The sequence below is a fragment of the Haemaphysalis longicornis genome, unplaced genomic scaffold, assembly GCF_048455015.1.
Source record: "Haemaphysalis longicornis isolate Haplotype H1 unplaced genomic scaffold, Haemaphysalis longicornis Haplotype H1 scaffold_8, whole genome shotgun sequence".
In the NCBI taxonomy this organism is placed as follows: domain Eukaryota; kingdom Metazoa; phylum Arthropoda; class Arachnida; order Ixodida; family Ixodidae; genus Haemaphysalis; species Haemaphysalis longicornis.
This window is the reverse complement of record NW_027526445.1, coordinates 153,313,965-153,341,914: the sequence shown is the minus strand read 5'-3', so window position 1 is coordinate 153,341,914 and position 27,950 is coordinate 153,313,965. Positions and strand designations below refer to the sequence as shown.

Below are 27,950 nucleotides of genomic sequence, written 5' to 3'. Positions count from 1 at the left end.
ATTTTCTGCTCCAGTTAGGAGGTCGTCCACGTACAAGCAGTCCGCTAGAATTCTTGCAGTGACGGGATACTCTCCCTCCATGCTTCTGAGGTGGTTCTTTAGCGTTGCTGTAAGTAGGAAGGGACTTGCTGTTGTTCCGAACGGGACCCTCGTCATTCGCCACGCCTGCACTTTCGGCTTCAATTCAGTCGTTTCTGGTGCGGTCTCGAACCAAAGGAATCTCAAGGCGTCTCGGTCTTCTTCTCGTATTCCGATTTGCAGAAATGCCTTTTCGATGTCTGCCACTAAGGCAATTCTGTGCCTTCGAAAGTTAAGCAGTAGTCCAACGAGGTCAGTTGTCAGGTTTGGGCCACTTTCAAGGTTTTGGTTGAGCGACTTTGCGTAGTTTCCATGTGATGACGCGTCGAATACCACTCGGACTCTCGTTGTGTCACTTGCCTCCCGTATCACCGGTTGGTGTGGCATGTAGTATATCGGTCCGTTGCTCACATCCTCTTCAACCACAGCCTCGGCCACGCCCTCCGTACAGTACTGTCGGATGACGTCATCGTAAGTTTGCAGCAGGTCAGGGTCTTTCTTGAGGCGGTTCGTTAGCTGCACCAAGCGTTTTTCCGCGACTTCCCTGTTGTCTTTGAGTTCGATGTTTTCCTTCCAGGGAAGGGCAACTTCATATCTACTCCCAACTTGCTTGATGTTTTCGTCAAACGAATCAAGTAGTTGTTGTTCTGGACAACCGGCCACATCGTCCGTTACTCCTATCGACTCCAACGTCCAAAAGCGTTCTAAATAGTTCGAGGCATCAGAGTCGTCAAGTGACACCTTCAGTGCAATTGTTTGCATGCACTGTGCTTCCCTGACTCTCGTTCCAACTGGGCCCTGTATGCACCATCCAAAAGCTGTTTCAACTGCTCGGAGTTTTCCATCCAAAGCCTTCGATCTTCCGGTCACAAGATCCCAGTAATGTTCTGAGCCAATAAGGAGGTCAATATCCCCTTGATCTTGGTCACCTGTACGGTCAGCCACAGCCTCTGATCCCATGAGATCTCGCAGGTGGGCTTCTGGAATTGGAACCTTCTGGTCGCAGATCACTTCGGTTTCCAAAACTTCAAGGTGGTGAACTTTCTTGTTCTGTGCCGTGACAGAAACTAGCACTCTCTTAAAGTCTCTTTCGGACTGACTTCCGCCGAACACACCGACCTTTAGTGCTTCGTATCCCACAACTTTGCACCCGAGTTTTTTGGATGCTCTCTTTGTGATGAACGAGCGTTGGCTTCCACCATCGAATAAAGCTCGAAGTGAGATGGCATTGTCCGCTCCTGCACAATATACAGTTGCAGTCTGTAGTAAGACGACCGGTCTGGCGGCTTCGTTCGTTGTGGACTCCAAATTCACTGGAGCGGTGGTCACGCTGCTGGTGCTCAATGGTGCCTTTGGTGCGGTGAATTCTGGGTCGCACATCGTTGTGGCATGTCGTTTCGAGCACTTTGCACATTTGACGTTACTCCTGCACACATTTGAGCGGTGGTTGGGTCTTGTGCAGCGGAAGCATCGTCTTCCTGCCATGAGCCTTTTCTTCTTTTCTTCCAGCTTGATTTCAGCGCAACAAGCCGCAGTCTCGTGGCTCTTTTCTGTGCAGAAGAAACAGGCATCAGTCTTCGTTGTTTGGTGCAGTGTCGCCACCGATGACTTCGGATTGCCTCCTTTGTGCGGTTTGTAAACATTCTTGTGGTCGTTTTTAGCTCCGGGAAGGTGCGGTTTTGCATCCACGTTTGGCTGCACTTCTAAACCTTCGCGGCTTTTTACTTCGATGCGCAGAAAGGCAATCAGTCGGGAAAGGGACGACACCGCCGCTCCTTTTGTTGCACTTTTCTCTGATGATTTTTCGTGTGCATCCTCTGTAACCAGGGTTGCTTCGTGCAGTAGAGTCTGCTGCACCGAACTTTCTGCCGCTTGTTCTTTTGCAGTTGTTCTGTTGAAGTCGAGTAGTATTTCCTTCGGCAGGGAACGTTGTACCACGGGGAAGAGAAGCGCCTCGAATGTGTTTTGGTTTTGGCCAAGCGCTTCCAAGCCTCGGATGTGAGACAGGAGGGTATCGTATAACCGACGGAGGCCCCTCACGTCGTCCGCGCTCCTCACCGGCGGGACGCTCAAGAGCTTCCGCATGTGCGCCTGTATAAGCCCCTCTTCGTCGCCGAAACGAGATTTGAGCAGCTCCAAGGCGTCCTCGTAACATCGTGCTGTCGGAGGAAGGCCCTTGATGACACTCGCCGCGTCTCCTGTCACTGCTGCCTTGAGGTAGCCAAACTTATCCAACACCGTGAGTTCGCTGTTGGCGTTGATAACTTGGTCAAACTGCTCCCAGAACTCCTGCCAGCTAACGCTCTTTCCGTCGAACTTGAGCAGCTCGAGCTTCGGTAGTTTCACTTTACAGGGCGGTGCCCCTGCTTTCTCGTTCTGTTGGGCTGGCGTGGTTTCTGCCCTGGGTGGACGATTCTCGCGAGCATCGTTTATCTCTTGCTTGAGCATAGCGATGTAAGTTACGATCTTGTCGCCGTATTCCAATGCTCGGGTGAAATTTTGCTCGGCCTCTTCGTCGGGTATGCGTGGTTCAATGGCGGCGTCTGCCTCGTTGAGCTGAGCCTGAATGGCGGAAATCCGCGCTAATAAAACTTTCAAGTGTTTTTCGTTTTTCTCCTGGCTCTCGATATATGCGTCAGTTTCGGCAAGAAGTTTTGTCGCCTGTGAACGCACGGCTGCGCGTTTTTGCTTCAGTCGTTCCATGGCTCCTGTGGGTGTCACCGTTGAATCCGCGGAGCTGGGCTGGTAGCGTTCTTCCCAGGCGGTTCTTTGTTCTTACGTTAGGTGACGAGATGCAGTGTCCTGGTCTCCCACCATCCCGGGTTTCGGCACCAACTTTTCTTTTGTGGGAATCGTTGAAGGTAGGAGACGTCGTTTAGACACAAACACTTATTTATTTAACGGTTGTAAGGAGCTACAATAACCGTGCCTCTTGTTAGGCTTCCGTTCGCGCCATCTTCCCTTTCTCTCCTCTCTCGTCTTCCCCTCTTCTCCAGGGTCTTCTCTTGACTTGGATTCTTTCGGTGGCGTGTTGCTATCTAGCCGAACCAAGCTCTTCGTTTTGAGTTTCGGTTTCGTTTTTCCACATGGGGTGTGTGCCATGACTCGCTGTTTTTTTTTAAATTTTTTCCCACAATGCTTGTTTTCAATACAATTTTGAAAAAGGCGTCCCACAATTCCTGGACAACCTCGGACCAAAGGGGGGTTAATCATTTTGGAAAATACGTGTACTGCTTTTTAACCGCTACAGAACACGACGCCTAGTGTAGTTTCGATTGCAAATAATACTGATAACCATAGTTTGGCTTTTCGCGCGTGTTACATGCGTTCTCTTCTCGCTGCTCTTTCAACGTTGGCAGGACCCCCCCCCCCCCCCCCCCTCCCCCTTCCCGAAAAAAAATGAAATGCGCAGAATTTCATTTTTTAACCAATCCTCAAGAATTAAATGCCAAGACAAAGGCGATATTCAGTTTACAAAACAAAGTAGTTACCGGGAACCCGTTGCGCTGATTTGCAACGAGAAATAAAAAGGAAATGTTTTACTACATCTGCAACAGCGCAACTTCATTTATTGCCGCCTTTAGGGTTCGTAAGCGACTTTATACGCAAGAATGCAAACACATCTCGCTGTTGCAGGCACCTGTTAGATTTTAAAAGGAACGCAAATCGTCAACAGAGCAGCCGTCACAGAAAATTTGTGCTCACTGTAAGGTCCCAGAAGCAATTGGTTTGCACACTGTAAGCCCGCTTGTCACTTTGCGAAAACCTATCTAAACATGAGATGTTGATTGTACTGCGTGCGTTGACAATTCAATTCGCAAGTTCACTTGCGACGAAAGCCGTAAATAAGTGATCCGAAACCGTTATTCATGAAACCTTCCTTCAGAGTCGCTAAAATTTCATTTAAAAGACCCGTTAGAGCGGTTACATTTATATCTCTGCGCTGATCAAAATTCAGTAATTTTATGTTGCCTTTTGAACACACAAAAAATATCGTAAGCTCTTAGAAGGAATTTCGAATTTCGGGGTAGTTAAGTAGTGTTACCATTTCAGAGCATCCCACAAATGCAAGAATGCGTCATGCTACCAGTGAAAGCGACTGAGATTGCCGTTGTAAACTGAATTTCAGAGATCGAGGCTTCCTGATTTGTTTCTATTTATGCTTTTATTGAAGGCTCAAAGCCATAGTCTGGAAAGATCGAGCTTGCTACGAGCCACAGCGTACAAGTTCATTGTCACAATTACGGCCATTCTGAGATTCCCGATGAGTCGTCGCGTTTTTTGGCGTAATAATGAAAACTGACTGCCGCTTGCATCCTATACATTGAACGTTGAGTAACCGAACTACAGCATACCACGCTTGTTTGCACCTGTCGTGCGCACATACGTCGAGAAAAAGGAACGAAGCGCGCCCACAGTGTGCATTCTTACGGGCCGCTCAGCGGAGCATCCACACTAGCAGCGCGACGCTGTCGCCACCTACATGTCGAGCTCGCGGCGAATAGTGCCTAGAATATACTCTAGGCAATATAACGAGGCTGTCGTCTGCATTGTTGTTGTGTTTAGGTCCGCAGCGCCGTTCCAATTTTATTCCTTTAGACGTCTAGTTAGACTACTTCGTAAGCTGTCTACGAAGCTGTCCGCGAATTGGAACGCAGCCCTAATGTCATTCAAAGTTAATGACATTAGCTGTTAATGGCATTCGGTTCGGCCGTGCGGGTCTACACAGCAAAACAAATGTCATTTGATTGTCATAGCGGTGACGACTAGCAATCTCGGGAAACCGCCAAATTACACTTCAAGCGCATCTAGAATGTTTTCACACATAATCTTTTTATAAACATAACAAAGGATTATTTTTTACAATAAAAATGAGAAAATCACCGGCTTAGGTGACATCGGTAGACATCACAAGCTGAGACAAGTCCGCAAAAAAAGTCGTATTAGGGTAGCGCGCGCACTGGGGACGAGATTTTCTTTTTTGTTAGTACTTGTTTGTCTTTCTTTATTTGAACAACAAAACGAAGAGGAAAATATAAGTTTACTGACAGTTTTTAGAAAGAGTATTCTTTGGTTTATTACTAAATTTTCTTGCCTAGTGACGCGCCACAGCTGTCGAGGCTACTCATTTGGCCGCTAACTGAGGTCCGGAACCTCAGGCCGCTAAATGTCATTCGTCTCAGATGTCATTCGGTATTCTCGTGTAGCGCCGAATTAATGACATTGAGAGCGAATGACATGTGCTCGTCATCTGAGTTTGGACTTTGACTTGCTGAGCTTTCGCTTTGACTCGCACGCAGTTTGGGCTTTTGATCACAGCAGCTTTGACTTTGACCCTTCGCCATGTGATTTCGCACGAATAAATCTTCCTGTTCAACCATTGTCGTCATTAGACGGATATGTGCATGATTTTTCTGTCTAATACTGCACGTCCATGCACCCGTCTCGAATTTCAAGCTGGTTCGACGACAAGAGCGATAGTCAACAATCGACTAACCCAACCAATTCACCTTCTTTCACTGGGCCGGCCCAGTGTCCCTTTTGGCAAGCTTGCCAAAAGGGACACTTTTGAAAGGGACGCAAAAGGGACAAAACTCGAGAATACCGCCCCTGGGTCTTTGACGGTTTGACGATCGATTGGACGCACTTTCAGAGAAGGTTGGACGCACTTTGAGGCAGTTTTGGTGGGAGAAAGCTTTCGCGCTTCTCTCAACTTTCTTAAGGAAGGGACGGTAAAGTTGCTGAATAATTTATTGTGAGGGCCTGCAAATGCCGATAGCGTATGGAGTGTGACCATCCTCCCTGTTTGTTGTCGCCTGGGGCATAGAGTTTCATACTAATATACGCTAGAGGGAAATATGGCGCCACTGTCTAGGGGAGCCGCGCTTCAGCGAGCGTGCCGTCATGTACCGGGAAGGCACGTTCCACTTGTCCTTGCATGGCTCACGAATAGTCTAAAAAGTTTGCTTTTGCTGCAAAAATGCAACAGTATTACTGCAGAAAATTATTAGAATTTGTTCTGTTATTATAAAATTAAAGCCCCCGAAAGATTTATTTGTCAGGGATTATTTAGAAGCTTCATGGAAGATGAACAAAAAAACAATGTTACCCCTTTTGGCTCCGAGACGAAAAAGCAGCCATGTGGCTAACCAAGCCAAGGAGGCGACTCGAGGAACGTCGCTAGCTGCAATGGCGCCGCCCACGGCAGCCCGCAACTGCAGCGCCAGATTTCCCTCTAGTATATATTGGTATGAAACTCTATGGCCGGGGGCACATCACCCGTGTCAAGATCACCGAAAAACTTGTCGCGAGCGTTTGTAGAGAGAGGAGCTCATTTGCAACCGGTGGGGTGGGGGTCACAGTCGCAGGTAATGCGCGCCGACGCAAAGCGGGCTATGAAGCACGCCGTAGTGGAGGACTCTGGATTAATTTTGACCACCTGGGGATCTTCAACGTGCGCCGAAATCTCATACACGCGGGCGTTTTCGCTATTCGCCTCCATCAGAAAAGCGGCCGCCGCGTCCGGGAATCGAACCCGCGACCTCGTGCTCAGCAGCGCAACACCTTAGCCACTGAGCCACCGCGGCGGGTCAGAGCCGCAGGGTGAGCGAGATTGATTGTATAAATTATTTAAGGGCGAAGCACATCAGGGGGTCGGGCTGTCGGCTTCTCTGGTCGTCACGGTAAATCAAGTTGTCAAACGATGTTAAAAAAACAAATGTAAATAGATAAAACCGGTTCAGAATAAACTAGCATGACTTAAACTGATTTCAAATACAGGAATAATCCGGATTTAATTGCATTATTAACAGAATTTTTTTCGAAATACCGCCTCGAAATTGTATCAAACGTGAGGTTTTCCCCTGTAACCTGTAAAGCATACTTCTGAGCATGCTGCGGCGTGTGATACGAAGACAACTTGCGGCCAGTCTGTTTCTCATTTAATTGCTTAAATCCGGTACAACGCACAAGAGGGCGCCACCGCCTCAGCAAGCGCGCGATTGCTCCTCCCACCGGCGCTTCTCCGGCGCCCAATCATGCGCGCACCATGTGGCAAGAGAGAGGCAAAGGCGCGCGTGGGCTCTAGAAACGCTCTTTTCTGCGATAGACGCCTTCCCATTAGCATCGATTTTGCTGTGGGAAACGCCTGCACATACCGCATGCTTCGCTGCTCCTCGGGTTTCACGTTTGTTGAGATTGCCCGGGATTTTTTCACACGTTCCTTTCAAAATCTAAAAGAAAGCAGAGGACACGCGGTGGTAGTCGTTGTCGTTGTAGTAGTCGAGGACGTTATGGGTGCTGTAATGGTGGTGTTCCAGTTTTTTTTAAACGAGCAAGATACTCTTGTTTCGGGCTCTGCCATGGGGAAGGTCATATGGCTTCTGCAGGCAGCCGTCACCGGTGTGGGCGCGTGATTTCGGGATTTGGACTGGACAGGGAAGCCCTCCACGGCTCGATAGAGTTGTTAGTGATTGAAGTGAGGCCTAGCGCTTGCTCTTACCCACTCCCACACCATATGATATAGGCTTCCGGGTTGAATGCAGTGGTGGCAGATCGATGAGTATTGAAAGGGAAAAATTAAATAGAATGGGGACAAGTGTTTTAACACGAGAGGGTTTTATTCCCGGATGCACGAAGATTTCGCTGACGTCATATCTGTCACGGAAGTGAAGCCAGTACCACGAAGCAAGCGGCCTGTAAAGGGTGCACCCCTACACACAGGGTCTTCTTGCGGGGAAGCAACCTTCAGTACCAAAGAGTGCGTTATAATTAGGGTCGTTCGTTTTCGAGTTTTATATTTTAACACGAAAGTGTTTTATGCGCGATACCTTGAGCTTTCACTGACGTCATATGCGTCACGGAAATGACGCCAGTGCACCTTTGCCGAAGTGACCCGCCTGCAGGACGTCGGTCGTCAAGCACACCCACAGGATAGCCGCCGACCCGCAAATCATGCTCGCCTGCAGATTTCGCCGCACATTTCACTTTCGTGTTTTACTGATTCCTATTGCAGGAATCAACCCCATTTTTTGTAGTCTTTGTGTAGTGAAGAGAGAGCTCTTTGATGAAAACTGGAGAAATCAGCCCTAGGGAGGAATTCTCAGTGTTGTCCATTTGTGTCAGTTTCGAGGTGCCTATTTCGAGCAAGCCCTGATTGGCTGAAAGCAGACGACACGGATGTGACTCGGCACAGACAGGCTAGACCGAGAATCGCTTTCTAGGCAGGTCATTAGTCGGAGTCCTCGAAAGCGCAACTACACCACGATTGAAACGGACGCAAAATTGACTTCTGTGACACAGACACAACTTAGAATCCCCCCCCCCCCTGTTGTAACTGAGCTTTGTTATGCCGGTGCCGGCTATTTTTTAAAGTGAAAAGCTTTTTTAGTGGCACTGATGGCCTCCTGTCAAAAAACTAACGCATTCCTCCATAGACCGACTGGTCGACCGAAAAACTCTGTGGGATACCTGGATGGACAAACGGTGCGGGCGTGAAACCGGAGTTCCATTGTGCCAAAACGGTTTCTTGAAAATCGCGAAAAAGAAACAATTTTAGATAAGTCGATGCACGCGTTGATCATGAAGGAGGGGTACAATTGTATACGTTTCTCTCATAATTACCACGTATCGGTATGCATTTACATTCTCCGTATAGATGCGTTTATTTAGTGCGCGAAAAATACTCGCGTGGGTTCGTTCTTCGTTTGCGATACGGGTCTTTGGAGGTTTGACGATCGATTGTATGGACTTTTAGCGAAGGTTTTGACGCACTTTTGACGCAGTTTTGATGTCAGACAGCTTTCGCGCTTCTCTCAACATTCTTCAGGTAGGAATGGTAAAGTTCCTTTTTCTGTGTGTGTGTGTGTGTGTGTGTGTGTGTGTGTGTGTGTGTGTGTGTGTGTGTGTGTGTGTGTGTGTGTGTGTGTGTGTGTGTGTGTGTGTGTGTGTGTGTGTGTGTGTGTGTGTGTGTGTGTGCGCGTGTGTGCATAAATGCGTGTGTGTGGATAAATTTTGGATACTCGGGGGCAGATTTTTCCCCCGGAAATTCCGTTCCCATTCGACTGAAGGATCTGTGTTCGCCCACCCCTAGTTCTGAACAAAGTTCGTACTATGCATTCCGGCCGCTAAGCGCGTATGTACTGCAGACGCGACTGCGCGTGCGCACTGACGTGCCAGCGCGCGTTTCTGATGGCGCAGCTTTTCCGCTGGGTCCTGGCGGTGGCCACGCAGGTGCTGGCGTTCAACGTGTCCAACTTCGCGGCCGTCATGTTCCTCAAGGCGCTGCTCGTGGCGCTCGGCTTCGCCACGGGCTTCAGCGGCCTGGGCCTCTACACGGCCAGGAGGGAGGACGGCCAGCAGGACTTCACCTTCGAGCTGCCCATGCCGCCTGTTCGGCCGCCTGCGCAACAGGCTGACAACGGATACTGGAGGTACGGCAATACGGTATCGTGGGTGCGACGACAACAGAAACTTAACGGCACCTTTGTCAGCGTTCTTCAAGTTCATGGACAAAAAACTTGAGACAACGCCGTAACAGCACGTGGCGTCATGCTGAAAGTTGCATCGTGAATTTAGATTTACCAGGACATTATTATTATTATTCTTTATTTAGAAGGGGTGACTCAAAGTCTAGTTAGGGCTGGGAAAGGCGGTAAAGGAGGTGCGGGTGCCCGTGATACTTGCGAAAGTCAACAGGGACATGATAGTTTTTTTTTTTTTTGGGTGCACCCAGCCCAGAGGAGGCGATGCCCACTCCTGGAGGGTCTTGATGTTCGGCGCAAGATGAGCTCTTCTCTCCGCCACGAGCCCCGAGCACACCGCAGAAAGCACCAACGAAGAGCAAAGGCAATCGGCGGCCTATATCAGGCAATGGCTTGAGTCACCAGAGGTCCTCTGAAATGTGAGGACTAAGAAAGCCCCCGTGTATAATTTATAAAAGCCTCTCTCTCTCTCTCTCTCTCTCTCTCTCTCTCTCTCTCTCTCTCTCTCTCTCTCTCTCTCTCTCTCTCTCTCTCTCTCTCTCTCTCTCTCTCTTAGGTCTCGATGATGGTCTCCGTGTGGTTGTCGGGGGGCTTCCTCAGGGGTTTCAAGTGGCGGCAAACGTTCTCCTGCCACTTCTCGAGCCATCTTCAGTAAGAGCAGCCCCGCTGTTATTTCGTGTACCAGGACTGGGGTCCCCCTGGGAAGTCCTCCTGACAGTGGTCTTGGGTCAGGGTGTTGAGGCGCGGAGTTTCGCCCTATTTTATTGCATGGCAGCGGCTTTGCCTTCGGCAGGATCAGGGTCATGCCGTGCTAAGGGGAAGCGGGTGCGATGGGTCGGAGCGGATACTTGCTTCGGCGCTCGCCCACGCGTGGGCGGCCTCGTTTCTGACGCCGCCCGCGTGTCCCAGCACCCAGTCCACCCGCACGGTAATTTGTTTCGTTATATGCGAAGTCTCTTCGCAATTGTCTTGAGTTGGCTTATGGAGCCGACGACTGGGGTGCCGCTGAGTCTTGCCATGTGGGGGCCCGGGTTCCCCTACGCCTCGCCTGCACATGTTTCCGCGAGCTGGGAGCCGCCATTTTGGGTAGCCGGCGCGTCACGTAGGTCGTGTCCTCTTCATGACCCCGCGCGACGCGCCGAACCGGCTTGCCGCGAACGTGTGCGCGAGGGCGCGAGGGAAGGAGGACCAGTTTGTCACCTTCCTTAGCGCCACCCTCTCCCCGACCTGGGGAAGATCTCCTCTCCCCTCCGAGCTGACCTGCGGGACGAACGAGCGCTCCGGCGGGGAGTCGACTGGGTGATTTGGTCGGAGTCGGTTGGCTCGGCTGTGCCTACGCCGAATGCCCCGATGACGGTGAACCCAGTTGGCTCCACGGACTCTGCCGAGAGATTCTGCCCTGATCGGTCGCCTCGGGATGCCTCCCTTGCTCCCGCGACCGTGATGACGGATATCGAGGTCTGAGCCCAGCGGCTTGAGCGAGCGACAGGAGCCACTGTCTCCCCGCGAGCGATAGTCGTGTTGTCTGGTGTATGCACTGTATCTGCCAGGCAATAAAGCCTTACTTTGGATTGCCGGAGCCTGTCTACCGCATGTGAGTACCCGAACCCGTGCGTGAGTCTTCGGATTCCGCAGGGCTAGTGTACGGCGCGTAGCGTTCTCTAGCAAAGCTAGCCGGGGTCCTCTGCTATCCCGTACGTTAGCCCACATTGGCGCCCAACCAAGGTTTTTGCGATGACAGGGCGGCACCCCCGCTTCTCGTTGCTTGATTCCGAAGTTCAGGGCTGGTTGTCGGACGAGATTGCTTGTGGTAACGGCTTGCGGGACGCCACTGTCGACCCGCTGCTGTCCGCCACCGTGCTTACGCCAGAGCTTTGTCGAGGCGGCGCCGATCTCCCCGATAACCGACGCGCCGCGCAGGAGAGTTACGGGAGCCATCCCACTTCTGCCGGCGTGAGGCACTACGACAGCGCGAGGGATGATTACCCAGTCCCGCGCCTGTCGGCCGCCACCACTACGCCCAGGCCCCTCTGGGGCCCAGGCAGCGCTATCCTAGCAGGCAACCAAAGCGCCGCGCGGGAGAGTCACGGGAGCTATCATCCCACTCCTGCCGGCGTGCCGCACGGGGTCGGCGGGCGGAACGCTTCTTGCGACCACCTGCCGTCACCACGGGCTGCAACGAGATCATGCCCTCCGGGCCTTGGTCGTAACAGCCCAGCGGGTATGTTTGCAAAGGAGGAGCTGCGCCGCAGCTCTAGCGCACCCGACCCCGCCGTGTACGAGCCTCACGGCTCTAGCGGTGCGGCGGTCGCATCGTTCGCCGACGCGTTTGCGCCACGAACGTACCCCACCACGCAGACCTCGCAAGCGGTTACGGCTAGGGCGCACGTCGCCTGCCTTACGCCAGCGTTGTCTCGCGAGGAACCACCCCTGCCTTCGGCAGCAGTCGATCTCGCACAAGCCCTGATCAACGCGGTGCGTGCACAACCGAGCGTCAGGCCTAACAGCTCGCTCGGTAGCCTCAGAATACCCGAGTACGGCGGTTACTCTGACCGCATGAGTGCTACGGAGTACCTCGAGGCGCTGCACCGCTATCAGGAGGCGTCGGGTATGGATGACAGCGTGATTATAGGACGTGTTCTGCCTATATCGCTGACCGCCCAGGCTGCACGGTGGTACCGGCTGGTGGGGCGCGACGCTCGTACGATGGGAGAATTTGAAGCGCTCTTTCGTAGCGAATTTCTGCCCCCAGATTACGAGCGCCGCATGTTGAACGAGCTAGAGATGCGAACTCAACACCGAGATGAGTCTCTGCTCGAATACGTCAGGGCAATGCAGGAGCTGTTTTTGCTTGCAAAGCCCATGGCGTCTGAGGCGGAAAAGGTTGAGAGGGTGACGAGACAAGCCCACCCAACTTTTGCAGCGTACCTTCGAGGCAGTCAGTTTGCCAACCTCAATGAACTGGCCAGCGAAGCAAAACGCATCCAAGCCGATATTCTAGCTGCTCGCAGCTATCGGCCGCCTCCCCCAGCCCACGCCACGCTGGAGCCAAGGTGCGCATGGCAGGGTGCGTCCCCACCGCCCATGCCGCGCGCCGCGGCAACAGCAGCGTACGCGGAGAGCACGGAAATAGAGCCGCGCGATGTGTCGGAGCGCGCGCTCGACCCGTACTCGTACGCCATGCGGGCGCGTTCTGACGCCCAGCAAGGCATGCCGCGGCACGGCTACGGCCGGGGACAAAACGCGCATGAGGAACCCAACAGCTACGCCCGTGTGGAAAGCTCGAGGGGACCGAACGCGCAGCGCGACGGTCAGGGAGCAGTAGCGCACTCGGAACCCAACCGCTACGCCCGTGTGGCAAGCCAAGGGAACCAGCCAGCGTTGCGCGGACAGCGGCCTCCGGCTGCGCAGTCGCATCGCGGCATCGTCTGCTACAAGTGCCGCGCAACGGGCCACTATGCCCGCGCGTGCACCGCTCCCTGCCCGGCGCCGGAAAGGCAGCGCAATTCGGGAAACGCCAGCCGCCGTCGGTGAGCACTTCGTCGCCGACGGCTATGGCTACATTAGGTGGTGAGCCTGAGCCCCTAATCCCGATGGCGTGCAGGGTGAAAAGCCCCAACGCACTAGCGCCTTTCATCGCCCTTACGATCGCTGGTCGAAAGTTTGCGGCGTTGCTGGACAGCGGAGCGTCTGCTACGCTGTTCGGCGATGATGTCCTCGCTCATTTGCATCGGAGAGCTATTCGATTGCGAGCTTGCGACATCACTTTCCACCTAGCGAGCGGGAAAGCCAACTCAGGCGGCTCGGCGAGGTTGGTGGTCCGATGGGAGAAACGAGTGCGACGCCACAGATTCGTACATCTCCCGGGCCTCACAGTGCCTGTAATTCTCGGCCGTGATTTTTTGGCTCGTACAGGCATTGTGATCGACATTGCCAACGGCGGGTATAGGCAAGGCGTTCATGCAGCCCTGCTCCCGTTTGCAAAACTTGCCGATGTATCGGAAGCGCCCCCCGCTCCGAATACCTCGCGCGCGCGCGGCAACAACGCAACGCTGTCGGAGACGCTTTGCGCTCCTGAAGCCGCGCGAGCGGGCAGGGAAGCCATGTCTCCCAACCGCGCAGCCGCCGCCGCGACGGTAGCTCGACGAGCGCGCCTTGCGCTTCCGAGAGCTCGCGCGGGCGCTCACCGCATCTCGCGGCGCCCCACGCACCCTCCCATCGCGCAGCGTAACAAAGGGAGCCCCGAAGGGACGGCTGCCACCCCGCGCCGAATCCCGGGCAACCCCCCCTTTTACCGCCCATGCCGGCAGTAGCCCCTGCCTACAATTCCGGTACGGCGTTCAGCAGCGAAGAGTTCCTTAAGGGTGAGCAGAACTATCTGTTTTGTAAATAGCCTGTATATTATAGGGATATATTGTTTTTTTTTGTTGTTGTTGTCTTTGTTGGGCTCAGGGAAGAGCCGTGCTCTGTGATGGAGCGAGGTGGCGCGGCCACCGGGTGTCCGGTAACAGCTGGTATTGCTGTCGGCGCCAAGTTGTAAATATTTGTGAACCCGAATCATTGACAGGCCAGGAAGAGCCGAAAGTCTGAGGAGGGGGGCGGCGCGGCCGCCGAGGCGTCCGCTAACAGCTGGTATTGCTGTGCCGAGCGCAAAGCAGTTCGTATTGCTGCAGGCGCGTTTATTTGTTTGTTTGATTGTTTTGCTTTGTTTGTTTTCTGGTTGTTCTTTTTCTGGTAGGTTACGTTTCTGCTCAACCTAAGGGGAACTTCTGCTGATATACATCCCATCGAAGGAGGCCTCTGACCCCTTCAAGGTGGTTATCTCGCGCAGTCTGCGAAGAGCGATTTTTGAGCTCTTTATGTGACTCGCGGGTGGCCAATCACGCGTGGGGCCTAAGGCTTACATTTTAAGTTCTGCCGCACCATGATTTGGCTTGATAACCTCGAATGTAGTGTGTGATACCGGGGGCGGCCTTCTGCCCTGAGCACACGAAATTCCGGGTTATCCAACCGCTGCACCAGTGTTAGGGTTCCTTTTTTTTGGCCCTAGCCTGGCCCGAGTACACTGTTTCGCTTTCCCACTCGGAAAGCAGCAGCAGGGAAGTTGGGCGTTGTTTTGCTGTTACTCCCGACTTGTTTCTGCAGCACGTCCCCCCTGGCATTTGCCCCCGGTCTGGTCATGTCGCCCGCAGCCACACCACACGCCGCCGGTTCCGGAAGCTGCTGGTGCCTACCATCCCCGGCAGCCCAGGCCCCGTCCCCAGGCCGCAGCCCGCTTGACGCGGTCCAGCGACGATCGAGATGCGGCCTCCTGAGCAGGCACACCTGGCGCCTCTCCAAGGCACCTGCCACGGGCGCTTCACTGGCAGCACACGAGCACTCCAAAAGCTGCTCTTCTGGGCTGGTCCCTGGCGGGCCCGGCCTGCACACTGTCGAGGCCACGACCCCGTGTCGACTGGCTCTTCTTGTGCCCTCACAACCATGGCGGCCGTCTCTGCGGCGGAAGCTGGTGGCCTTGCCGGACGAACGACTGGCTTAAGAGGCCCCTCCCGTCTGATGAGACGTCGGCCCGCCTGCTGCCTCGGCCTGCGGTTTACACCTGCCGCTCTCGCCTGCTGTTTACATCTGCTGCCTTGACCTACTGTTCCTGGGCTGCCCCACCTCCGGTGACTACAAGACGCGCTGGACTGAAGGTGTGTCGTGGACTGTGCGTGTGGTGTGGTGCTGCTTGAAGATGGGAGAACTGTTAGGAACTTTGCGGACCTTTGTTGACCGGGGGCGAGTGCTGTTAATTTCGGGGTGTGTTGTACTTTTGCTCGGCAGCGGTTGTCCAAGCGGTGCAGGCTCGGTCTTGAGGAGGGGGGGATTGTGGGGGCCCGGGTTCCCCTACGCCTCGCCTGCACATGTTTCCGCGAGCTGGGAGCCGCCATTTTGGGTAGCCGGCGCGTCACGTAGGTCGTGTCCTCTTCATGACCCCGCGCGACGCGCCGAACCGGCTTGCCGCGAACGTGTGCGCGAGGGCGCGAGGGAAGGAGGACCAGTTTGTCACCTTCCTTAGCGCCACCCTCTCCCCGACCTGGGGAAGATCTCCTCTCCCCTCCGAGCTGACCTGCGGGACGAACGAGCGCTCCGGCGGGGAGTCGACTGGGTGATTTGGTCGGAGTCGGTTGGCTCGGCTGTGCCTACGCCGAATGCCCCGATGACGGTGAACCCAGTTGGCTCCACGGACTCTGCCGAGAGATTCTGCCCTGATCGGTCGCCTCGGGATGCCTCCCTTGCTCCCGCGACCGTGATGACGGATATCGAGGTCTGAGCCCAGCGGCTTGAGCGAGCGACAGGAGCCACTGTCTCCCCGCGAGCGATAGTCGTGTTGTCTGGTGTATGCACTGTATCTGCCAGGCAATAAAGCCTTACTTTGGATTGCCGGAGCCTGTCTACCGCATGTGAGTACCCGAACCCGTGCGTGAGTCTTCGGATTCCGCAGGGCTAGTGTACGGCGCGTAGCGTTCTCTAGCAAAGCTAGCCGGGGTCCTCTGCTATCCCGTACGTTAGCCCACAGCCACCGCCTCTCTGCTGTCGGTATATATGGTCCCGGTGCTACTCCGGCCGGTAGCTCTCTTGGATGTGGAACGCGATGCAGTACCGCCTTCATCTCGCATCGCACTGTGCTCGGCGTGGTGTCGAACAGCACAAGCAACGCTAACACGGTTGGTGGTCGCATCGACGCGGGCCGCGTCCATGAAGATTACAACTTTCTCGGGCTGTCGGCGTCTCATGTAGTCAGAGTACTAAACAACAGGGGCACTCGTTTTCCAAGGCCTCACACCAGAACGTAACGCGTACTAAAAGAACACACGGGGGTACTCGTTTTACGACTCTTCGCGCTAGAACGCTTCGTGCTTCAAAGACACGAGACTTTTACAGCAAAGCTGTATACCTCTACCCCCCAATGGTTTCATCTCCGTGGGCAAAAACACCAAGGCCTAAGACGCCAAGCGCTCAGCATCGAAACCGCATTATACACTTCATCATATTCGAAACCGCATCACCGAAACCGCATCATACACTGATACACTGCATGCTTCGCCCCTCCTCAGGTTTTACGTTAGTGGAGATGGCCCGGTTTTTAAAAATGATCCGGGCCAGCCAGTCATGGAGGACTTTAAGCGGCAAGTTCAGAAAACCACTTGAGGTGCAACAGCCGAGTCTTGGACGAAAGGAGGAGGCCGCCATCTCTGCCGTTACTCCAGCCTTGCAGCACTACTGCAAGCTGCGCCATTTCTTAACACGGAAGTGTTTCATTCCGGGATACGCGGATTTCACTGGCGTCATATCCGTCATGGAAATGACGCCAGTACAACAAAGCAAGCGGCCTGTAAAGGGTGCACCACTGCACACAGGGTTTTCTTGCGGGGAAGCAACCTTTAGTACTAAAGAGTACGTTATACTTCGGGTTGTTCATTTTCGGGTTTTATATTTTAACACGAAAGTGTGTTTTATGCCGGAATACACCAAGATTTCACAGACGTCTTATCCGTCACGGAAATGACGCCAGTACACCTTTGCCGAAGTGACCCGCCAGAAGGACATCGCTTGCCAAACACACCCACAAGACAGCCGCTGACCCGAAAATCATGCTCACCTGCAGATTTCACTGCACATTTCACTTTCGTGTGTTACTTATTCCTATGGCAGAAGAATCAACCACAGTTTTTTTTCAATACTTCTGTAGTTTGTCTGTTTGTTTGTTTTTCATTTAAAAGGATATTTCATGGCTGGAATTGAGCTGAGAGAGAGAGAGAAAAAAAACATTTTTATTGAGCTTTATGTGGCTCAGGGGGCGGTTGTGGCCGCTGGCTTGTGCCGGGCGGCGACATCGGCAGCTCTGGTGACCAAGGAGGTTTGTACCTCTCGATCTGAGCTCCCTAGCGCCTCCTCCAACTGCTCATCACAGGAAATTAGGGGAAAGGGATCTTTCGGGCACCCCCAGAAGATGTGGGGAAGGGTAGCGAGAGCGCCACATGCAAGGCATTCTGGGGAAGGGTACAATGAAGGGTGGATTCGGTGAAGTATAGCGGGATTAGGGAACGTGTTCGTCTGAAGGAAACGCCACGTGTGTTCTTCCGGATTAGTAAGGCTGGCATGAGCCGGGGGGTACCTACGGCGGTCGAGGCGGTAATGAGCGGTTATTTCTGATTGAGCTGCTGAAGAATAGTTCTCTCAAATCAATTAAAGTTGTGTTTCGTCTTCATGACCCCTTTAAAGGGACTTGTTGTATCGTGCTACATGGGCATCCATAGGACTTATAGCGGTATTTAGTCCTTAGGGCCTTCACATTTTCTTTTGTTGTAAACCCCTTGTACTAAACGTGCTGAAGTTGCTTTCCAGCAGAGCATTTGTGTGTAGTACCGAAGCCGACTTTAACGGGTCTCGGCACGTAGCGTTTTTTAGGGATACATGGGGTACGTCATTTACGCATTTACTAAAAAGCCCAATGCATTCCTATTTCAGTACAACTCTGCTTAAATATCTGGAGAAAGGTCTTCCCAGAAATGCATGTTTGCGCGGTAGTAATGCCTACTTTAAAATCAGTTTTGCTAGCTACGAAGTAGCCCCACAGCAACTGTCGGCTCGGACCTCTCCCAAGAGGTCTTCAGAAGTGTTCCATGTGACTCAAATAAAGCGGTACCACTCGCACTGAGTGATGGTTCTGGCTCCAATGGCACTTATTCATTTATTTACAAAGACCTCACGGGCAGGGGCGGAAACTAGAAAAGCTGTTTTTTTATCCCACTAGTTAAATAATAGACGTCTGTTAACCAAACGCTCATCCCCGTGACGTACGCTTTTCATTTTCTATATATATATATATATATATATATACACCTGAGAGGCGGTGCTTCTATTCAATCTAAGAAAAAAACAAATTTAGAGAAATTCATTTTTTACCATGAAAGGTCCGTATTCAGTTTTTTTTAATTTCTCGCCATTTTTCAACGTATAAGGACATTTTCGAACTTGTTACCAGGGCCAGTGACGAAATTTGAGTTCTTGAAACAATGTTTAGGTAATACACGAATTATGCAGCACTTATAAATCAGGCACCGATTGTACGCTCCCGATTTATTAAAACGCTAGGATTAGCTTCCGTAGCGTTTTGCCTCGCCAAATTGCCCATTTTAAATGTACATGCTGAAAGAGCTTCTGCAAAGATTACGGTTGTAAACAAAGAACGGCATCGAATCAATGAAGAAAGTAAATTATATGTGTGTTTACTGCACTTAGTTCAGGTCAAGTCGAAGTAATTTTGAGTGAGTGCTTGTCGATATATGCTTTGCTCGTACCTCCTCACGGGCTTGTTCTTGCTCTGTACCAGTGGCCTCTGACGAATCGATATGTTATTTATTTGCAGTTCTTATAATTAAACTTGCACACGTCTTACTTGACGCAGCGTGAAGGCAGCGCTAATCATCCAGGGTCCATAAAAACAAAAGCAATTGAAGACCGGGCACATGGTACTAGGCCAAATAAAGACGCTGAAAAAAAATCTTCGAATTTTTTCATTTTCGCTACTCCCTGGCTGGTAGCAATGTGCTCGCAGCGTGGTCAGCCTCAAACCACTTTGCCCCTTTCCTTTGAAAGCCTTTTTTGTGTGCACATACGAACTTGCCACGAGCTGTCGAAAAAAAGGAAATAAATACGTGCAACGCTAACAGCAAGCTCGGGGGGCGCACTTTTGTTTATTTTGCCCGAGGCTACTGCCAAGAATAGCAGACGGGCAGCCGCGCATGCGCAGATCGATACTGGAAAAAGGTCCTTACAAGGACTGACAAGAGTGAAATTTGGGGATTCAGGGGGGGGTGTCCAGAAAAACTAGGGGGGGTCTACACACCCCCTAGGGGGGGTGTAGGGAAATCACTGCACGAATGCGCTTCTTGATTCTCGAGAGAATATGTTGTCTATTGAAACAAAGCGCAGCTAGACTGCACTCCTAAATGTCGGGTGTATTCCTTCCTTTTGTTGTAACAATCTCGCGCAGCTTACCCTTCTTTCACTGTGAACCAACCAGCCCGACAAATCTTAATGCTGCCTATGTCTCTCAGTCTTTTGGTATATCCAACTCTGATGACAGCCTCTCCACGTGCTCTGTGAGAAAGTAGACGCCCAGACGATGTTCATAAACATTTGAGAGATTCTTTTCGAGTAAATATGGCATTATGGCATGCGTTCTTTGTAGAGAATTCTAAAAAGCGTCGTTTCGAAAATGACAAGAGGGTAAGTCGAGAGGAAAGAGAGGGGGGACCCCTTTTTTTTTTTTAACCGGGCCATCAGCACTGTTTATCCGGCCCTGCTCACAGGCCCCTCGGAGCACGACGTAATTTAGTTTGGGCTGCTAACTTGGGATCTGTAACAATCAGTCCGTGTCATCATCAATCGAGCATGCGCCAATTGCTTGTATTCGCTGGCGAGGCGCGCATGCAGGCAACCGTGTGAGTGCGCCGCCACTCGTTACGTCTGGTTCCGCGAGATGGTGGTACTTGTCCATGCTAAGCACATCCCAGGCGGCACAGAAAGTGTGCCCCAAGACCGGCCCGTCTATGGCCGCTTTCTGGCATGTCCGGCCAGAATCCAGGTTCTGGCAGCCACTGATCATGCGTTGAACGGCCAACATTCGGCAACCAGCGCTTCGGCATTTTTCCGTCCGCCCGTGTCCGGACGCACAACGGCAGCTAACCGGCTGCCAGATATTCAGTTCTCTTACGGCTGCCGATGTTGAGAAAGAGAACGGCCGAAGTACGGCCTTAGGGCATCCGTTCTTTCTTCGGGAAGCGGTAATCGGCCGAAGCACGGCAAGCGACCGGCCACAGAATATGCGTATTCTTGCGGCAGTTGGTGTTCGAAAGGAGACCGGCCGGAGCGCGGCTGCCGTGCATTCGTTGTTTCAACGGTGAACCGCGTGTCCGGCGGACCTACGGCCCCAGAATATACGTTTTTCATTCGGTTAGCTGTCCTCGGCCGAATTACGGCAAGCGAATGGCCACAGAATATTTGGCAACCGGTGTTCAAGAGGAGACCGGCCTACGTAAGGTATCTGGTTATACGTCATTTTTTCGGCAAACGGCATACAGCCGAACAACGGCTCGCGCCTGGGCGCCGAGAATTCATGCACAGACGTGTTTGGAAGGAGACCGACCGGTTTTTTCCTGGGGGGAGAAAAAGCCGTTAGGGAGCCGAACGACGGGGACGCGTTTTTTATCTGCTCCGTGTTTCTACGTTTTAAATGAACGAACATCGTTTGTCAAATAGTAATGAGTGTTCTCGGTGAACGGGCAAGGTGCAAGGACTCACTGGACATTAGCAAGGAACCTTTTAGGACATCGAAATGTCATTTATTGCCACAAGAAGACTGTGTCACACCAATGGGTGAGCTAAGCCTCGCCAGTCATCGCCGCTACCACGCCTCTGCCGCCGGCTTCGTCGACGCATCAGCTCGAGGCTATTCGCCCGCTCAAGAAATGGAGAGCATTGGAGACATCGACCCGCCAGAGATGTCCGATCCGAGATGAAGATGGTTTACCAAAATAACTGGCCTTCAAGGGCGTCGAGCAAGCGGCCACCACACAGGAGCTAAACCGCCACCATGTCAAGGACTCCCCACCAAAGAAAGGCAAGTGCGAGCAAAAGAGCAAGTTATTCTGCTTACAATTAAACTGCGACAAGCAATGTTGCACTATGTTGTTGGTGATAAACGTAGAAGAGACTCGCTCGTGCATTGGTAGGATCAACTTCATGCCCTGCACTACGTTACTTAATTAAGGGGATTTTACGCCTGCCTATTTAGAAAAAAAATTATTTTAAATTTGCGATAACAACACAGCCTTGTCACTGACGAAGCCTAGCTGTTAATTTAGTTCCGATGTTTGAAGGTGAGCTTAGCTACTCTTGGGATATGACTCATTTGGTTAAACATAAACGCCAGCATCCTAGCAAACACGGATTTTGTCAGGATTTTCTTGCTCAACGCAGATTGTTAAGTTCACGCACGATTTGGCCCTTGCAATAGATAAGCTTAAAGTGGTTGACTGTATATTCTTGGACTGCAAAAAATCAAATGATGGTGTTGCATATCACCTTCTGCGTAGTACATTTCATCCTATGAACTGAATGAATCGGTTATTGCATTGTTATTACTATTGGCCCTATAGCTTTGTTCAAAAGTACTGTGTAGTTAACCGGACTATAGCGAATGAACGTGATTCCGTATACCTGCAGCTTTATTCGAATTTAATAACATCCTGGTGTGCTGATTCAGAAAAGTTTTTGGATGTTAAACAGTGTGTAACGGCACCTTTACAAGAAAACCTTCATTCCAATTGGACACGTAACCGTAAATTATGCTGATGTGACAACGGCCGAAGGATATAAATATACCTAGGAGTTTATTTAGGGAGTGGTTAGAGGTTAAATAGGCAGGTTCACACCATAAAAGTTACGGCTGCGTATGTTTTTGGCTTTCTGAGACGAAATTTCAGTGAACCTCCATCTAACTGAAAAGAACCACCGTATTTCACTCATGTGCGCTCAATCTTGAAGTACGCATGTGTTTTCGTGGATCCCTACACCAAAGAGCTCGTTGATACGCTCGAAAACATACAGAATATGTCAGTGCGATTCATATTAGGTAATTGGCACGCTCAACTTAGCATGAGAGAAAGTAAAAGTAAACTGAAATGGCAGGACCTGAAAGATCACCGACGAAACCACAGGTTGAACTTTTTTCGTAATATCTATCATTCGAAAACTGTTGTAGAAGGCGAGAAGTATGTCCAAGCGCCATTCTACATATCGCAAAGTGGGACCGCTAGCTTAAAGGGACACTAAAGTGAATTTGTCAAGCTCCCGTTTTTGCTTGCACTGTGTAGACTGGCTCAAATGAACACACTATTCATCGTTTATCCGGTTGACAAATCGGTAATTATTTTACAAAGCGCGAAAGAAGAAAAACTACTATGCGCGGTTTGCGGCGGCCGCACCAACTAAAGGCTGTGACGTCAGGATGGGGGGGGGGCACCTTGATTGGACGATGCCCAAGGTTAGCAATCATACAAGTTTCGGCTTCGGTTTTGGTTCTGTAAAACAACATGCTTGACATCTGATGGCGTTGTTGGATGGGCATTCTCGATATCTCAGTTATCGCCATACCGCGCTTCTGCCATGTTGTCGGCTGTCAAATGTCTAAGATAAACTTCCCAGGGCGGCTTGGAATCGTAGAAATCCCTAGACGAGGCCTACGCAGTGGATGAACGCCCTCCGCGTCACCGCAGACTCTCAAATGCCATGCGCTTTTCCCGCATATCCGGAGCTTGCCTCACTCATGTCTGTTTGTAAAAAGCTAGTTCGCACCAGGCCAAGGGTGTGCTGATTCAGGCCTGGGCCCACTGCCCGCAAGCAGTCGGTGCTTGTGGCAACAGCACGCCAACGAGAACTGGCTGGCGCGTCATTGTCAGTATGCGCGCGTTCTGCGATCTCGCTCGTGGAGCAGTGAACGTTACGGCCCAAAAATGATGAACTCAGTTCAGAAAACATCGGCCGCATACGAAAAAATCAACTTACAAAAAAAAAAAAATACACGTACCCTCGGGGATTCGAACTTGCGACTTTCAAAACAGAGATTCAGCGCCTCAGACCACGGGCCGGCGCTGGTCTGTTTGGATATATAAGGTTTATAATGTATGACTAGTTTACACTTTTATTTATTTTAAGCATTTTAAGTACTTTATGTGACTATTTGTTGTATATCACTCCTGCAGTAAGTGTCCCCCAAACTTCCACAATATCTCACGTGTAGCAATTGCATTTCTTTGGCGGAAAAGCGTTCGCAGATGTGCGGTCGTGCTGCTGACCGCTGTGCTTGTTTACCCAGCGCAAAAAGTGCTTCCTGTTCCCTAGTTTTGCGCTGTACGGTAAAAGTTTCAGTTGATTTTATTTTCTTAGTACCTATATTGACTTCGCTGACTCTTCTCCCGCCTTCAATTGGCCTTAGATTTTCCTACTAGCGTAAAGTCAGCGAAGCGTCGCATGTGCACTTGTGCAGCGCTTGTGTGGAGCGACCCGGACTCTGAGTTTGACACAGTGTACAAACTAACAAAGTAAGGAAAGGCACATTCTTTCATTCACAAAGGTGTCGTGGCTTAGTTTCAATTGAGCGAGCGAATAGCGACGACCCGTCGGCGGCCGGCGGACGAAACGCTGGGCCGACTGACTCGATCGGTAGGTCGGCTGGTCGGCGAACCGTGCAGTAGCGCAGCCATTTTCCAGCTCATCTCCTGCTGACGTCACACGAAAACGCCACAGAAAATGGGCGAGCGTAAAGAGAGGAGGACAGCATTTTCGAATTGATTTTTCTACTAATTAAATTCGCGTAAACGCGGCCAGAGTGGTCGAAACAATGCCTACGGACTCCGAACTACAATTTGCGCTAGTAATCCCGCAATGTTTACAAATCACTTCAGTGTCCCTTTAAAGCAAATTATTAACTTTCCTTTAAAGGTGACGCCTTGCGCGATTCATTTTATTTTACATCAATACTGCAGTGTAATTATCTTCGACGTATGATTGCATTAACTGTTTATATTGACGATTTTCAGCGCGCTTTGTAGATATATTTTGTTATTTTGTCTCATATTTAATGCTTAGTGTTATGTATCTCCCTTCTGTAATGCATGCAAAGGCAAGCAGGCATCAAATAAATAAATAAATAAATAAATAAATAAATAAATAAATAAATAAATAAATAAATAAATAAAACAATGAATAAATAAATGAATAAAAATAAATAAATAAAAAACTAAATAAATAAACTTCCAGAGGCGCAAGTTTGCCTCCGTCGGGTTGAGAACCCTACGCATTCAACCTTGACCAATAAAATATTTATTGCCCTATACGTTGCAGTATTCAAGGTTTCCTGTATGCATGCTACCATTGCTATGTTATTGGTTTGAAACAAATTATGTAACTATAATTTTCCGCCTTTCCGTGCGTGAACACAAAGGGATGCAACTGCAGCCACCTGAAGCAGGGCGTCATTCGCGACGCGTCTAGAATTTTTCGAACGTAGTATGACATTAGAAGAAAATTAAGCTCTTTTGGACTATTAAGTGGTGTGGACGTATACTCATGAAAACAACATTAAAATAGATTGAAAATGAAAGTACCTGTTCGCTCCTTCTTAGGATCAGCCCTGCGCAAGATCATCAGAAACGTTTATCGAGTAGAAAATGTCTTTGCAAGAAAAATGGGGAAAAACTGGATATACTTTTTTGTGAAGGAGTTATATTAAATGCTCTTGAGTGTTTTGTTGAGAACCAAAACGCTTCGTAAAGGCATTCACGCCGGTTTTATATACATCAAAATTGGTTAAGCAACTCTTATAAAAATAGTTTATGTAGTCATAGCATGAAAGTGTTCCGGAATATTGCCCTAAAAGAAATTGGCTAAAAGCGGCGAAATTTATCTCTCTGAAATTCAACCCACTAAAGTATGCGCCCTCCTCCACCCCCACCCCCCTCCTCTTTCCCCGTTTATTACAGGTAAGCCGCCCCACAGAGGAGGATATCAGGACCTGGACAACACATCTATTCAAGCTCTACAAAGAACTGAATATTTTCTGTGTTCGGCAGTAAATGAGGCACAGCAATTAAAGGAACGACAATTTGTGAGCACTGTTTAATAAATGAATTTTGCTGTCAACTGAGGCTGGTAATTAAGCAAGGCTGTGCTGAAAGCTTGACGGCTGGTGGTTGCGCGCGAGCTCACTTTGATGTGGCTGCATTGGACCCAAAATGCTGGGTTTGTGCTGCTTCTGCACTGCGCGAATGAGTCATCTGCTTGCGCGACATGCAGTGACCGGCCTCAGTACAGCTAACGTACTGTGGCTGAACTCCAATGCCCGTAGAAGGGCCGTATTTGCGGTAGCTGTAGTCCGGCTGGAGTCCGACAACCGCATCTCGGCTGTCCTCCGGCGGACGTACTTCGGCCGTACACGGGTGGCTTTGGAATGGCCGGAGCCCTACGGCTGGAATCTGGCCGTTGACCGTAAGCCGGTCGACTGGGCGACGGACACTGGCCGTTGGACAGCCATGGGAGTACGGCCGTATACGGCCAAAAGGCCCACATTTGGACATGGGCCGAACATGGCTGCCGGAAAACGGCCGGACAGAAAATCACCGGCCAAAGTACACCGGCCTGTTTTAGGCCGAACAGTCTTGTGCTGCCTGGGATGACACATGACTATGTTGCACGCTACGAACTCTACCTCGCCGAACGCAAAGTATTGCCTCGAGTCCAATGTGATTGCGATTAATAACATCTCTGTTGACGCCACCGTTGGGAATCGGGTTGAAACGGGACAGACGACGCACGCCGGTGTTTTTTTCTTCGGCGTGCGGGAGCAGTGGCCAAAGCCGCGCCATGTCTGTGGCCGTTTCTAGTGTTGCCAAGCGAAGAGATTGACAGCTAAACTTTTCATTGAATACCACCTATAGAACGTCCGTTCACTCGCCGCGGTGGCTCAGTTGCTAAGGGGTTGTTCTGCTGAGTACGAGGACGCGGGTTCGTTTCCCGGCCGCGGAGGCCGCTTTTCTGATGGAGCCGAAAAGCAAGACGCCCGTGTGTACGAGATTTCGGCGCACGTTAAAGATCCCCTGCAGGTGGTAAAATACAGCGCGTTAAACTCTACAATCAATCAATCAATCAATCAATCAAGAACGTTCGTTCCTGGTTCAAAGTAGATCTACACACCTTTCTTTGTTGGTTAGCATCCACCCCAGGTAGTTTTGTTGCTTGTAGCCCGTTGCGCACGCAAAAAAAAAGGGGGGGGGGATACTTTCCTTTTCTTCAGTATGCAGCACCCCACCAAAACAAACGCACCGAATGGCATTTATGAGCTGGCTGCGTAATGTAATACCCATAAATGTATCATGACTGATACAAGATGGCAGCACTCTGTCAAAATAGTGTGAAGTTCAATTTCTTTATTAATTAATTAATTTATTTATTTATTTATTTATTTCAAAATACTGCAGGCCAGAATGGCCCTAGCAGGAGGGGCAAGTGAAGAATACAAAGGTCACTACTCGGTATCAGCAGCAACAACAACAAAAAAACGCAACACTACCTGGAAACAACATAAAACAAAACAGCTGCGCGCAGCACGGTAAATGCTACACAGTTTTCAGCAAAGCCTCCCAAGAAGCTAGGGCAGTGACTTTCTATCAAGGCCAACTGAAGAAGCGGCGTTGGGGCTTTGGGAGGACATTTCCGTATCAGCGCTATGCCGGTAGCCCTAGTCTTCATATCACGCAGGTTCGCACCGAATGTCCGGCCTATTGTACACCCAATACAGCGAGCAGTTCTTAACAGCGGCTTGTTGCCGTGCCGTGTGGCTCACGGTCACGTGTCCTCAGTGCATCCATCAGATGACCAAACGGTACTTATTCGGATTGTTACGTACGCGGCCGAAGGCGTACGAGAACGGCCCTCCGTCATGTCGAGGTAGCGTGGTTAGTGTGCGGCTTTCAGAGGAGTCGCCTTCGTTCCGACGACGAAGCGCCAAGAGCCAAACTTCACTTGCTTAATGCGTGGCGAGTAGATAAAAGCGATGATGCAGAAAGCAGCGCAATGGCGATAACATGACAACTCAAACGGGCAGAATAACGTACTCTGCGGAACCCAAAGACGCACTGGCTCGGCTCGCGTAAGGTCAAGCATAAATACCCATAATTCCCAACCATCAACAAGCGTGCAGCGTGTTGTGCACGACGGTTTCTCCAGAAGCCGGTGCATGCCCTGCTGGGGAGAGGGGGTAAAGGAGAAGTCCACCGGACGGCCGCTGTTCGTAGAAAACTTGCTCGAAGACGCCTTTGTTGGACCCAGATTGTACCGGTTCTCGCAACGGCCGAAACCGTGACTGACACGTCCTGAGCGGCCGCGCGGTAGCAGGCCGCTCAGGACGTTCTAATGTGAATGAATAAATTCTTAATTTCCACTTGTGTGCATACATATGCACGCATGAAGTAGAGGGGCCAAGGAAAAGGTTGTACTAGGCAGCTTGACTAGCCCTAACTAGCTTGACAGTAATACTAAGCTTGAGTGGACCAAAGGTCCTGATGAGCTGGCTTCACCGCTACACATGAAACTTTCCCGCAATACACAAAACTTCGCTGTAGCCCACGTATCTTGAATGGACAGGGCAACGCCGAAGCACCTCACGCTGATTCGTAACAGGGTGCAGTTGTAAACGAAAGAGGCACAGACGGGAAAATTTTCTGTAATCATGAAGGATTATATTATGTACCTGTATTTCAGTATATATGTATATGTATTACCGTT

The 27,950-nt window shown here is 50.9% G+C and overlaps 1 protein-coding gene across 1 annotated transcript in view; it reads left to right on the top strand.

The window, feature by feature from the left end:
- LOC144150142 (uncharacterized) overlaps positions 1-27,950 on the top strand; it is a 37,687-nt gene that overhangs the window by 4,414 nt on the left and 5,323 nt on the right. The window contains exon 2 of the mRNA XM_077681976.1: positions 9,310-9,509. Coding sequence (XP_077538102.1) covers positions 9,310-9,509 — 200 coding nt within the window. The remainder of the gene's footprint in view (positions 1-9,309; positions 9,510-27,950) is intronic.